This window comes from Leptidea sinapis, chromosome 44 (assembly GCF_905404315.1).
Source record: "Leptidea sinapis chromosome 44, ilLepSina1.1, whole genome shotgun sequence".
In the NCBI taxonomy this organism is placed as follows: Eukaryota; Metazoa; Arthropoda; class Insecta; order Lepidoptera; family Pieridae; genus Leptidea; species Leptidea sinapis.
The window spans coordinates 8,272,754-8,287,884 of record NC_066308.1 but is presented as its reverse complement, the minus strand read 5'-3'; the positions used below and the strand labels follow the sequence as shown (position 1 = coordinate 8,287,884).

At 37.3% G+C, this 15,131-nt stretch overlaps 1 protein-coding gene across 3 annotated transcripts in view; it reads left to right on the top strand.

Annotated features, from left to right (window-relative positions):
• LOC126977243 (5'-3' exonuclease PLD3-like) overlaps positions 1–15,131 on the top strand; it is a 106,145-nt gene that overhangs the window by 49,313 nt on the left and 41,701 nt on the right. For all 3 annotated transcript variants that reach the window (XM_050825973.1, XM_050825975.1, XM_050825974.1), the window contains exons 4-7: positions 749–926; positions 3,341–3,475; positions 7,458–7,580; positions 9,802–9,870. In XM_050825973.1, the coding sequence (XP_050681930.1) occupies positions 749–926; positions 3,341–3,475; positions 7,458–7,580; positions 9,802–9,870 (505 nt within the window). The remainder of the gene's footprint in view (positions 1–748; positions 927–3,340; positions 3,476–7,457; positions 7,581–9,801; positions 9,871–15,131) is intronic.

The window sequence follows — 15,131 nt, the reverse complement described above, 5'->3', positions numbered from 1 at the left end:
TTGGAAAAATCCTAGACAACATTTTGAATTAAATTAATAGTTATTTATGCAACTGTTGTTTAAGAAGGGGTATTAAAACACGAATGTGGATTTTAATACCTAATTATCAACAGTTGCATACAAGACTTTATCTACACCCAGAATATGAATCCTCTAAAAGATTCTGAAACAGTTAACTTCCTGCTAAAATTAAAACAGCCAGTCCTAGTAGTAACCTAATATCATCCATTACTACAAATAAACTAAGTACTTATTATTGAAAGAATTATTTATTTTAGTAGTAATTTACATTTTGTGTAGTGCAATAATTAAAATTCTTTTGAATATTATGTTCTTTTGCAGCGTTTAAATTGAATCGCTCATTTTTTGTAAACTAAACAATAAAAATACCGAAGAAAAATGGCGGGGATTCGAATAACCTACTTTTTTTACGGCGCGCGACGTTCTGGTAGTGTGGAACGCGCGTAATCGAAAATGTTCTTTTTTTGAAATTCATACAGATACCACGCATCGAACAATAAGAATGTGGCTGTCTGTTAAAACTCGTTGAGCATGAAGGGATTGAAAAAAAAACCAAGGAGTGTTGTTATGAAATTCAGTTACATTACAACACTCGTTTGGATGATGTAATGGTTATTAGAACATTGGGTGTTTTAATGTTGGCATTAAGCTAACTGTTTTAGAATCTTTAATAGAGGATTTAAAGCAAGGGTGTAGATAAAATGTTTAACTGAATGAAATATTTTAGGTTATCATTAGTTGAGAGTATACCAGAGGGTCATATGTATCCACCCAACGCAACACATGTCCGAACGAAAAACGTGTGGTTGGATCTTATAGACGAGGCTCAAAGTACTATTGAGATTGCGTCATTCTATTGGACGCTTAGGTTCAACGAGGAATATCCGTACAACTCATCTGTGGAGGTAAGTTTTAAATATTACTTTTTGTTTTTCATTTAGTGGTCTGTCAGATTTGTGTTTATTGGTAGAGTACCTTCATGTGTTTTACGGATTAAGAGGAAAAAATACTGTAGGTTCTGCGCAACTGGTGGTAAGTAATCACCACTGCCCATACTATCAAACAACACTGGTCGAACACCAGGATATATTCCGTTCCTTTATGTTTTAAATTCACAATGTACACAAGAAGCGAAACACGATTGTAATAATTATTCTCGAAGAAAATGAGAGCAAAGTGAACTGCGCGAAGTATGTTTACTTTTTTTCATTTAGGTTGGCACACACTGTACTATTACTTACCTAATTGGTTTCTACTGCAAGGTGCAATTAATGTTTTTTTACTTATTTTGTATTGAAGTAAAATTGATTACCACGTGGCTAATCCAGCTGACTAGGAGCCCACTCCTTTTACCTACCTGCCTTTAAAATTAACGGAAAGCATAATTGAGGCCTTGGTAAACCCAGATCACTAGTTGATGATTGTAGAAATTGCAGTGGGGGATATTGAAGGATTGGCGAACAGGCTTAGTTCTGCAGCATATGCGGTTAAGAAAATCAGACGGTTAACTGACATAGATACGGCGAGATTAGTATACTTTAGTTATTTTCATAGTATTATGTACTATGGTATATTGTTATGGGGCAGTGCGGCCGATATTAATACTATATTTGTGCATTTGTTAATACTATATTGAGGAATTTTCTAGAAACTGTGACATTCATAATGTTAACACGAGGAACAAACATAAACTTGTTGTGCCTACTACTCGGTTGGGTCGAGTTAGTAAGTCTTTTGTTGGGCGATGTATATGCTTCTACAATATGATCCCAGAAAATGTACAAAACAAATGTGTTACGAAATTTAAAAGAATTGTAAAAAAAACGTTTGTGTGGGAAAGGTTATTATAGCATAAACGATTTTCTTAATGACACCACGGACTGGGATTAAAGCGAACACCCTCAGGCTCTTTAATTATAAATGTTTATTGTACGATATTACATTGTAATCCATATTTTATATTCAAAAAAAAAAGCCCGCTGAGTTTCTTGCGCCCATTCTTCTCAGGTCTGAGGCAGTCTCTTTTGAATGGGTGGTAGATTTTGACGTTCAATAAGTGACTTTAAATCCTATTTTGAATAAAAATATTTGAATTTGATATTGTGGGCTGCTACACTATGTGGATGTTTATTTATTTATTTAAAGGTGCTCCAACAACATATACACAATACACTCTTAAACTTAAATATTGCACAAAAATAGTACCAGTGTATGAGTCAATAACAGGTGCACAAAACATAAATGAGAATCATTTCCATTGGCCACTTATATTTTACTGTCAAATCAAATATGATAAGTAATTAAAGAATCATTATACATTATAGTTTAAATGCTATGAGGCTATCACAAAATGGATCAGCCCCGGATGTCTCCAAAATATTATTTAATGAATAACAGACACGATATAGTGTTGCGTTTTATACCGGAATGTCGTTTTATGTCGGAAGGAACCTGTGAATCTCCTTTCGGGTCCTCTCTTGAAAAGGTTATTGAATAGAATGAAATTAATCTTGTTCAATATCAACCCCCAATGAGACTCAAGTTTACTCGTAAACACCAAAAAAAGTCCACCTCTCTCAAGTTCTCGTTTCACCGCTCTTTAAGAAGACTCACCTTTCTAAATGCCTTGGCTACCATCAGAACATCCACGTTCGCACGATGTCACTTGGTTGCATGACTTCCAAAATACTTAACGGTGTTCCCAGGACAGTACTGTACGGTTACCTGCAAAGAAGCAGGTTCCTACACAAACCTATAAGTTTGGGCACGCTCGTGTGATTCCTCTGGTATTTCAAGATACTTTGGTCGGCGGTCACTTCACATCAAGAAAAAAAAAACCACTACCGTGAAAAAAACCGCTTAGGCTGGTTGTGAGCGTTTTTCAAAGCCTACCATGAATAAAATGATGCTACAAATGATTTAAGTATTCTTTAGTGTTAATTCTGTTTCGCCTCTACACGAGGCATCCTCAGGACGTGTTGTCTCGCCAAAATCTGGCACGAGAGTAAGAGGCGAAACACGTGTCGAATTGTTTTAAATACAAATATTGGCGGAATTAACACTAAAGAATACTTAAATCATTTATATAATTATGGATTTCCGCAAAGTAACGCCTAATTCAATAAATTTTCTAAAATGATGCTGACACGTTTGGTGAACGCGTTGATCTAGGGCACTCGATGTACTAGTTGAGAAAGTTAAGTTAGACTAAATATCATTTCACCGATAGGTATTTATAATTATTTGAGTTCATCAATTTTGTCGATTGACAATGAAGGAACTTAATTTACATTTTATTATAATTCCTCGTCGTTTTCAGGGTGAACAGGTATTCCAGGCGTTGCTCGCAGCTGGCTCCAGAAGGAATGTTGACTTGAAAATTGCTCAAAACTGGCCCACTAAGTCTAACCCTAATATAGATACTGAATATTTAGTTAAGAAAAAAGCTGCACAAGTGAGTAATTCTCAATTCCCGCATTATATACCTGCGCTTGTATCTTCAATTTTCTAGCCAATTATCTCTTGCATTAAAATTCTGTTGATACATTTAATTATTTGAAGTTAAAATGATGAGAGTGAAATTATAATATGCGCGCGAATCACTGTAACAGGTTGAAGTTGGTTCCTAAAATTTTCTGACGTTTGCGTCTTTGGTATTTTTATGTTGTCTTCCTCCATTATTAGGACAGGCAAAGGGTTCAAGCCCATGCAGCCGTATCCATTATTTAATAATTAATTGTCAAAACCATCTTTGCAAGATTTTTACAAAATTGTTCTTTGTAAAAACGTAGAAACAAATAAATAAATAATAAATAAAGAAAAAGAAGAATAAATAAAAATAAAATAAATAATAATACGAGGAATTAATCATTTTAATGATTTTTGCTTCCTTAGGCCAAAGAAGTATAACTTCTTGCGTGCATACATAAATACATGAGTTTGCGTAGTCCAACTTAGGCTAAGATCTACAGAGCGTACTTAGACTTTGCTCAGACTTTACTTACGTAATATTTTGCTGAGTGTGATAACGCGAACTTGACTTTTGCATTGGGCTGTCTTAGCTTAAGCACAGTATAATTTCAGCTGTCAAATGACTATAGAAATGAAATAAAAAATTATGCTAAGCTTACACTCAGCTAAGTTTCTCGTGAGTAAAGTCTGAGCACAGTCTAAGTACGCTATATAGATCTAAGCCTTAAGTTGTAATAGAATAAATTAAGTAAAGTTTTTTTTAAACCAGAAATTTGCTTTCAAGCAGTCGTTTTCATCTTAACCCAACCAATTGTCATGCTTTCCTGCCTCACGACACCAAATATTTATGTATTTATCTATAACCGCTCCTAAATGTGTTGAACCTTAAGTGCATCGAAAGATCTTTTTTGTTCATATCTTATTTTCTATTCTCATACTTAATTTGATATTCGAAATTAGTAAATATAGGTCATTGTTAGTGGTCCAAAAATCCTTCGTTTTATTACTGTGCTGTGCTATTTCCATGTGCATACATTTCAGGTAAACAAGTTTATTCCTTACCTTGACACAAATATACTCTGTGGCTTGTAGACATTTGAATAAATTAAGACACATCCGGTCTTCATTTTCCTTTACTATGAAACAAAAGACAATTCGTATGATGATTGATCCTTATTTTCAACTGTGATATTATTGCAGTTTTACTTACTATACGGCGTTATAAGTTCGTCAAATCTCGCTTATCTTATATCTTTAAACGAGCAATTCTTGTATATATATAATCTGAATCTCGGAAACGGCTCCAACGATTTTGATAAAATTAAGTATGCAGGGGATTTCGGGGGTGATAAATTGATCTAGCTAGGTTTCAATTTAAAAAAAATGGTTTTATCCATGTTTGAATGAGAAACAGCTACAATAACATTAGAATAAAAAGGTAAATTTCGCCACTATATACAAGACTATTATAGCTCAGATGGGACATTGGGTGATCCGGAAAGCAGAAGACCCCAGTTTGAATCCAGATGTCCTATTAGTTTTTTTTTGTTCAAGTTTTGTACATTCTTAAAAATCCGAGCAAGGCTCGGTTGTCCGGATATTTTTCATAATATGTTGGTGGTTGTTTGATGTGTCACAAAATTTTTATTGATTTATTTTACTTATCACAGATTTCCCATATAGCCCAGTAGTTACTGGCTATAGTTAGTGATCGCGGGTTCGAGTCCCGGTAGTTGCAAATTTATATCCATATTAATATGGATGTTTGTTTCCGTGTCGTGGAAGTTTATATGTATACAGGATGGTTTTTTGAGAAGGGCGGTGATGGCCAAGTCGGAAACTAACTCGAAAATCATTTAGGGCGATTTCCGTCAAAAGTTGAAGAAATTTAAAAAAACTAAATATGCAGTTATTGTTTTCTTATAAATCGAGGGCATGACTCCTTTCACCATTTTTCTCTAAGACTCGTAGTTTCCGACTTGCCCATCACCACCCTTCTCAAAAAACCACCCTGTATTGTACCAATTATATCGTTGTCTTGCTCCTATGCTACAGGCATAACCTAGTTTGGGGCTATGCAATTGGTGTAAAAGTGTGTTGATATTATTATTACTTGACCAAAAATGATGCTAATCGTGGAGTTTATTGGATATTATTAGAGGATGATTGAGTGGTAAATACTCACCGCTTCCGAAACTCGTCTACGGGAAATTTCAGGAGAAATTTGACGAATTCATAAAATCATATACTTAAATTATACTTTTATTTGGACAGAAGAAAGTCTGTCCACTAGATATTGTGTAAAAAAGGATCTAAATCGGTCGTCAAGACTGAGAAGAAACATCAACATAGTCAGCTCGACTAACTAAAATTCTGAAAATCTGCGAGAGTCAAAATTACTGCGTCTGCATATAACAATCACACTGCTTCACCATCATGCTTGTCAGTTCATTCCGCGTATTTCTTTTATAATCCCCTCGCGTTGAGAAGTAATTAGGCCGATATCTCAAAATGACCTGCAGCCAGTCGGAATAATTTAAAATTCAGCATTTGGATGTTCATTTGATGTGTTGTTCCTCTGCTGTGCTCCTAGTAATATTCCTAATGAAGTTCCTAGCGCGAATATCAGGACGATACGACATGTTTTTTTTTTATGGAATAGGAGGACAAACGAGCGTACGGGTCACCTGGTGTTAAGTGATCACCGCCGCCCACATTCTCTTGCAACACCAGAGGAATCACAAGAGCAATGCCGGCCTTTAAGGAAGGTGTACGCGCTTTTCTTGAAGGTACCCATGTCGTATCGTCCCGGAAACACCGCACAAAGAAGCTCATTCCACAGCTTCGTGGTACGAGGAAGAAAGCTCCTTGAAAACCGCACTGTAGAGGACCGCCACATCCAGATGGTGGGGATGATATCGTAACTTGTGGCGTGTCGTGCGAAGGTGAAATTCGGCGGCAGGAATCAGGTTGAACAGCTCTTCGGAACACTCCCCGTGATAAATGCGGTAGAAGACACACAATGAAGCGACGTCTCTACGCAACGCCAAGTGATCCAGCCGTTCACAGAGTACTGGGTCCCCGACAATTCGAGCTGCTCTGCGTTGCACGCGGTCAAATGGATCGAGCTGATACTGGGGTGCGCCAGACCAGAGATGACAGCAATACTCCATGTGAGGCCGGACCTGCGCTTTGTTGAGCGCCAGAATGTGGGCCGGCTTGAAGTATTGCCGTTCTCTATTTATGACGCCCAGTTTCTTCGAAGCCAGTTTGGCTTTGCCCTCCAGATGGCCACGGAATTGGCAATCGCTCGAGATTTCGAGACCCAGTATACCGATACTAGGCGAGGCTTTAAGGGAAGTGTTCTCGAAGAGCGGTGATACGGCAAATGGGTTTTTTTTAGTGGTAAACGCGCAAACTTGAGTATTCTGGGGGTTAAATTGGACAAGGTTCAACTTACCCCATTCCGCGACCTTCTCGAGAGAGGACTCGATAGAAGACCATAAAAAAGCCCGGAAACGTTCCTATGTATCATCTATTGTTGCAGGAGGATGTGGGCGGTGGTAATCACTTAAAATTAGGTGACTCCTACGTTCGTTTGTCCTCCTCTCTCATAAAAATAACCCAAAGACCGTAAGATGCTCCTTTTGTCTCTTATAACCAGATAATAAGTATCTTTATCTGTCTGTAACAGTGCCGACAGGATCTGAGTCGTAGCGTATAACAAAACGACCCACTGGTCGTATGCCAATGCATTCTGCAACATATATCTATCTTGTTCAACTCTCAGTATTCCCCGCGCCAGCTCACTTCATTTGACTGACTGTCTTGTCTGCATTGCGCTTGCGATATTACCCGACGCAGCCCGGGCACTCTATACCTTGATTAGGATTCTACCGGGTTATAAGATCAATGAGTTCTACTGTAATTGTTAAGATACATAATAGTTTATGATAACGATGCAGGTAAGAAGTTTAAACTTCTCGAAGCTGTTAGGAAGCGGAGTGCTGCACACAAAGTTCTGGTTGATAGACAGGACACACTTCTACATCGGCAGTGCCAATATGGACTGGAGATCCTTGACGCAGGTTGGTATTTTCTGAATCAGCCGCGTTTTCGTCGGGATGTTTTGGAATAGGTACCTGTATACTTTTGAAAGAGTTTGTAAAACTTCGTAGCGAATTACTTGGCAGTTTGTTTTCTATGTCAGAGCGCAGAAAAGGAATCGGTATTGAAAAAATAAATACCTTTTTTAATGAGAATTAACAACTTTTTTCTCAAAATATCGGGTGCATTTGTTGCTTGAATTCTCAAGAATCCAAAGCGGCACTGCATTGTGCGGCGGGGGGTTTACAATAAGGTGACTGTCATTTTGGTCTTGTCGCTTTTATTTGCTGTCTGTATATAAAAATGTGATTTGGGGCGGTGTTGCAAACATCGTTTGGCCATAAAAGTGGAGCGGACACAGACCTAAAAAATGCCGCGACTTTTTAGACGTTCGATTTTATCAACTTCTCCGACTGGCATTTTGAGTGTATTAATTTTTCCGCTTCCCCCCCAAACCAATCTCAAATTATGCGGAGCGGAGATTTTTTCATTAAAGAAAGCAAAAAGGCAAGTGGCTTACCTGATGGCAAATGAATACCACTTATGAATTATTGAAATACCAAAGTAGTCAAAAATACGTTTGGCTATCGATTAAAGGTCTCTAGTTAGTAGTTAGTTTATTTATTTTATAGTAATAAACTCATATGCAAAAAACGGGCGGTTTAAATTTTTGCCGTACCTTTAGAAAATACAATACCAAAAGAGGTTTTAATCATTTGTGACTATTACTGGCACATTTATGAAGTGTTGTGGTGCATAAAAAAGTTTATTCCCAATATAAGTCTTGATACCATTATTTAGCGGTCTCTGAAATGGTTGATAGAACGATAACAGCGAGTAAAATTATAGCGTTACTTGAGGAAGGGTGTAGTAAATGTTATGTGTAACAGAGGCAAAATGTGAGTCGTTCAACTGTCCAGAGGACTTGGCAACGACATTAAAGGACTGATTCCGTCAGTAGAAGGGCCTGTGTCTGGAAGAAAACCATGTACAGAAGCTCCAGGTGACCGCGTCCTGGTGAAACAGGCACTGAGAAATCGCAAATCTTCTTATGTCGACCTCAAAAACTAGAAGAAGTGAGAGGTGTGCAAATCAGCTTATGGAGGCTTCTCGCTGCCAATATATGCAGTCGCTGTCCAGCCCGAGGCCCTAAATTACTCGCGAGCACAGAGTTGCTAGGCTTAGCTTTGCTCGAAATTGCGACGTGGACTCAAGAGGACTGGGGTAGAGTATTATTCTCGGATGAAGCCAGAATATCACTATATGGTGAAGACCGATGTCGGCGAGTACTGCGAAGGCAAGGGGAACGTTTCCCAGAAGTTTGCTTTGAAGAAATAACCCCTTATGCTGGAGGCTCAGTTATGTTTTGGGCAGCGATTAATGTGTTGGACCGTACGGTGTTAGTCTTCATAGAAGACGGCACTTTGAATGCACATCGGTAAACATCAGAAGTCCTTATTCCTTTCGTACAACCCGCATTAGCGGTTCTTGGTGAAAATTTTATTTTTATGGATGATAACGCTCGCGCTCACCGTTTTGCCGATGTGGAAGCGTATATTCAGGAGGTGGGGATTTGTCGTTTGGATGGGCCCATTTGGGATGTTCTAAAACGAAGAGTTAAATCGGTGCAGCAAAACACAAGGGACCTAAGGAATGGAATTTGCTGCGCATTGGGAGCGTATTCCACAAGAAACAGTTAAGAATAGCATCGGTAGCATGCCCGGACGAATACAAGCTGTCATTTTAGCAAGAGGGGCCCACACTCTATATTAACCTTATACATTTTATTATTATGTGAATAAACAAAAATTTTTAGCCTGCTTTTTTATTTAGGTAATGAACAGATAAGTAACTAGCTGTTTAGACTCTCGGATCATTTTTCATTAATTCCATCAAAATGTAATAACTAAATTGACAGTAACTGCGTTTTGTTTATTTATTTAAAGTATTATGATGATACAGGCTACATAGAATTATGAAATAATCTGAAGATGCCAGTGAAACAGATTATTTACCAAGAAGCCCGTTTTTTTGCAAAAGAGTGTATTTACCTCATAAGTGCGACTTATTTTAAGGGTTTGGTACCCCATCATTTATAACCTGCAAGACCTTTTTTATATAATTAATGTGTTTGAAATTGAATGCAAAGTCCAATTTAGAATCAAATGTATATTCACTAATGTATAATCTTCGTGTGTTCAGGTGAAGGAGTTGGGCGTCGTGGCATACAACTGTTCCTGCCTCGCCACTGATCTCGGCAAGATATTTGATGTTAGTACTGTTTTTACACGCTTTTTACTAGCTTCACCTGTATGTAAGTTTGTTTGTTTGTAACCGACTCATTTGGGCGCAATTTTAACCCACTTTAAATTGCCAGATTTCTTTGAATGTTCGAAGATTTATCGAGGACCGATGACAATACATAAACAATTTGATAAAATTATTTCATTTTTCAATTTGCAAAATAAGATTTTTCTTAATTTATTTAATTTTTTCATCGATCGTCGTTAAAGCTAAAAATTGATCTCAATTTTAAATTTCAACAATTATCTTTTCAACCAAAGCGTGTTTTTTAGTTTTTGTAAACATTTTATTTTTATTTTATTTTATCGAATCTGGCATAAATCCGGTCGAAAGATAGGCCAGTTATAAAACGTCATGGAAATGGTGCGGAACAGGAAAGGCGGCTATCCATAAAAATGATTGTAGTTTAGTGACGACCAAGATACGATCAAGATCATCATCACTTCTTATCAAAGTCAAAGTCGAATAAACTTTGTTCAAATAGGTTTATGCTAAGCGCTTCTTAATCGTCACTATAAATATTTCTTTTAAATAACTGAATTTACCGCAAAAATTTAGGCTCGCGAGAAGAACATATAAGAAACTGAACGGCCGCTCTTTTCAATCAAATAGAGTATTTTACAATGGCTGTAATATACATAATAAATTAGTTTGTAAGGTGCTGCATACAATATATGAGTCGTGTTTAAATAACATAAATTATTTCATAAAAAGTAATATATATCATTTTAAAAAAGCAGAGGTCAACAAAGACCTTGTACCAAATAGGTAGACCTACATAAGGGAGCGGGAAAATATTTTCTCGTGGTCTGGTAGTGTAAGATGTTTTTTTAAAAGAGTTTTTCATTAATATAAAAAATGAGTGTGAAAGAGTTTATTTATATGAGACTCAGTTATTATTTACATTTATTTACCAACATGCGTTCTTTCACTCGTGTCAACTCTTTAATATAAACCTCTATTATTATCTCTATGTTCAGATGTTACTCCACAGCTGAATATCTAAGTGATCGGACAGCCTGGGACTAGATTATGATTATTTTATAACGAAAGAAATGACAGTACAATATTGTATATTTTTATTGAAAAAAACGTAAAAAATGAATGCTGGGAGAGTATTGCGCCGCGTCTTCTCTCTCAGTCAGTATATTCACTAATAAAAAAATTAAAAAGCCGCGAGCAGACGTAACTTTCGAGGCTCTGTACACTAAATTAGTTTTGTATAGTATTTTGTTTAGTTAAACGTTAAATAAGTATAGTTCATTAAGTTATAGTATATGACACCCAATTAGTGCGATCACAAATTATAAACAGTGTTAAATAAAACCATTTTTACATAAAACAAGTGAAGTGAAATAACTCGTAAACAGTGCTGTGCTGAATCACCCATCATCAAGCTGCTGGGATTGGTGGAATCATACAGTGTACAACATTACCATAAAAGGCAATAACGCAAGCACTATAAGTGATACTTAACCCGGTCCTTTATTAGTTGTAGTCGTTGTAAAGCCCAATACCATCACTCGTGCGTGAACTATTCTCTGCTGGAATATAATACGTTGTCTGTTGAGTTTAAATCTAAATGGATTTGCGTGCAATGTCTTAGTCGAGAACGCAAAGAGGGAGACAATTCTAATACACCGGTTCGTGGAAATAATGGCAACGCACAAGCATCACCTCAGTTGGAATTTGTGACACAGCGCGCGAAGGTTCGTAGTGGTAGCAATTGTTCCTGCATTTCGGTTACTAGCATACGGGATATCATCAGAGAAGAACTGCAAACATTATTTACGAATAAAATTCATCCCGAAATATTAGACGTTCGCAACGGATTGTCTTCCCTGGAAGCGTCGATGGCTCACTTTAACTTAGAGCTAGAAACAGTGAAAGCCGATCAAGTGGAGCAGTGGACCGAGTCACTAAAAGCTTTAAATCGTACGCTATCATCTCGCGTGGCACAATTAGATCAGCATGCACGTTCCTCAAATGTAGAAATTCATTGCGTCCCGGAGAATAAACAGGAAAATTTAATAAGCACTGTAATAAACTTAGGAAAAGTAATTAATTGCTCAATCAGTGAAACTCAAATCCACTACTGTTCCCGGCTAGCTAAAGTAAACAACTCGAGTCCTCGGCCACGCTCAATACTAGTCAGATTTAACAGCCCGCGACTACGAGATGAGTTTATTGCCGCAACCAGCAAGTTTAACAGGATCAATCGAGAAGACAAGCTGACACCAGCCACTTAGGTATCGGAAACAAAAAGACGGCTATTTATGTGGCAGAACATCTTACCCATGAGAATAAGTGCTTGCATGCGGCTGCTCGTTCAAAAGCCAAAGAACTTGGTTATAAATTCGTATGGGTACGGGACTCGAGGATATACATGCGGAAAGATGAGCAGTCAATGTGTATGTTAAGGACATTGACCTATTACATAAGTTGTCATAACGCCGCTAAATTTGACTTATTTTATACTAAAGGGCACCCTAAATTGTTTTTATCAAAATGTAAGAGGATTAAAAACCAAAACTATTGAACTTTTTAATAATGTTGCATGCTGTAACTTTGATATAATAGTTTTTACAGAAACATGGCTAAACAGTAGTGTTACTAATAGTAAATTATTTGATGACGGTTATGTAGTATATAGGCGTGATCGAGAAAGCAGCGGGTTTCATAGTAAAAATCTGGGGGGCGGAGTCTTGATTGCTGTCTCTAAAAAATTTATGTCTTATCGAATGCTTGCCTTTGAATCTGACCGTGAGGACGTCTGGGTTAAACTGGATCTAATTAACGAGAAGGGTGAGAATGATACTTTATATTTATGTGCTGCTTATATTCCTCCTCCTGTGCAAAAGCATATTTTGAAACACTTTTATTACAAACACCAACTCGATCTTAGAAAGGCTCAGTACTAACATCATCGTGCTCGGCGATTTTAACTTAAGTAGCTTATGCTGGAACAAAACACTTAACCCCCCTCTAACACCTATCACAACAAATAGCATTTTAAACAATATGATTATAGACTTTATGTCATTAAATAATCTTTCTCAATATAATTCTTGCCTCAACAACAAAAATCGAGTACTTGATCTAATAATGAGCTCTATAGCAATCCCTCATATAATGGAGAGTACAGATCCTCTTTCTAATATTTACCCATTGCATCCTCCGATTGAATTTTGTGTTAGTATCTGTCCCCAAGAAAAGCTCAAATCTCAGGATGAAGCCAGGTTTCGTTTCCACAAAGCTGACTATGAGAAAATTGTAAGTGAACTAAGTAACATCCCTTGGGAAAATGAACTATCTAATTACGCTAGCGTTGACGACATGGTGACACACTTCAACAAAATACTTGTACTTGAGTTGTAATTGCGAAATATGTTCCAAAATCCAAACCACGCTCTAAAAAATATCCAGTGTGGTTCTCTGCTGCCTTAGTCAAGGTAATCAACGAAAAACACAAGTATCATACCAAATACCGCAAATATGGCAACCCTCGTGATTTACTTGCCTTCGAGTTACTAAGGGATAGATGCACAAAACTCCACAACTCGAACTATAGTTTGTATTTAAGTCGCTTAGAGACATCGTTGACTAAACAACCCAAACTTATTTGGAGCTTTATAAAGAATAAACGGGGAAGGACAACCTCTTACCCTGCCCGGATGTCTTTAGGCAACAACAAGGCTTCTTCGGGCTTGCAGATTTGCGATCTTTTTGCATCACATTTTTCTTCAAGTTATAACTTAGTTAACAAACCCATCCCAAGTCATTCTAATTCGACCATGAGTGCAAATTATTTAACCAAACCATGTATAACTAAAGATCAGGTTTTTAGAGTTTTGAAAAGACTTGATCCAGCAAAGGGTGCCGGCTCTGACGGTATTCCATCAATATTTGTGGTAAGGTGCGCTAGTGCATTAGCACTGCCACTAAGTATAATTTTTAACACCTCCCTAAAGTCTGGTACATTCCCAACAGCTTGGAAAAGTGCTTTGGTGATACCATTGTTCAAGAGTGGCGACGCAAATGAGGTGAAAAATTATAGGCCTATCTCTATACTTAATACTTTTGCAAAAGTATTCGAATCCCTTTTGTATCCACAAATATCATATCAATTCAAACACATGGTCGCACCTGAACAGCACGGTTTCGTTAAATCACGTTCCACTTCAACCAACTTGATTTCCTTTGTCGGGGACCTTGCTGACGGAGTTGATCGTGGGCAATCATTCGATGCTATATATACCGACTTTAGTAAGGCTTTCGATAGGGTAGATCATGGAATGTTGATACATAAACTGTCCTGTATCGGAATTGCCGGCGTGTTTTTGAGTTGGTGCATGTCTTACCTGTCGGACCGACAATCATTTGTTGTGGTTGGAGGATATAAATCCAAAGCATTCACTGCTACATCTGGGGTTCCTCAAGGATCACATTTGGGACCATTATTCTTTAATATTTTTATTAATGACATCGGGAAATGTTTTCAGGAGTCAAAATTTTTAATGTTTGCTGATGACTTAAAATTTTATAAAACTGTTAACTCAAGCGAAGATGCGCAGTCTCTGCAAAGTGACCTTGACAATCTGATTATGTGGTGCAATGAGAATGTAATGAGTTTAAATCCAGAAAAATTTCACATAATTCGATTTAGTAGGAAAAAACACACACCAAAGAGACTTTATCAGATTAATCAGGTAACCCTGAATGAAGTCAACCACACCAGAGACTTGGGAGTCATTCTAGACAGCAAATTGCGTTTTAACCTGCATATCGATGATATTGCTAACAAGGGATTTAGAATATTGGGATTCGTTCTTCGCAACTGTAAAGAATTTAAGAGGCCCAGGACTAAAGTAGTAGCTTACACCTGTCTCGTACGTAGTATCCTAGAATATTGCAGTTCTGTGTGGAATCCGCACTACGAGATATATGTAAAGCGGTTAGAAACTGTACAAAAAGCGGTTTCTATGGCACTTGTCCTACAGTTGCAACTTGGCTAGGCACCTTTCAAGTTATAAAGATCGTCTGCTACATTTTCGTCTCAAATCACTTCGACATCGTAGAGAAATGCTTGACACCATGTTTCTGTACAAACTTATTAATGGAATTATAGATAGCCCAGATCTTTTATCTAAAATAACTATTAATATTCCTAGGAAAGTACAAAGATTAAAGAAACCTCCTTTCAATATAAACGGAACTAAATCGAATTT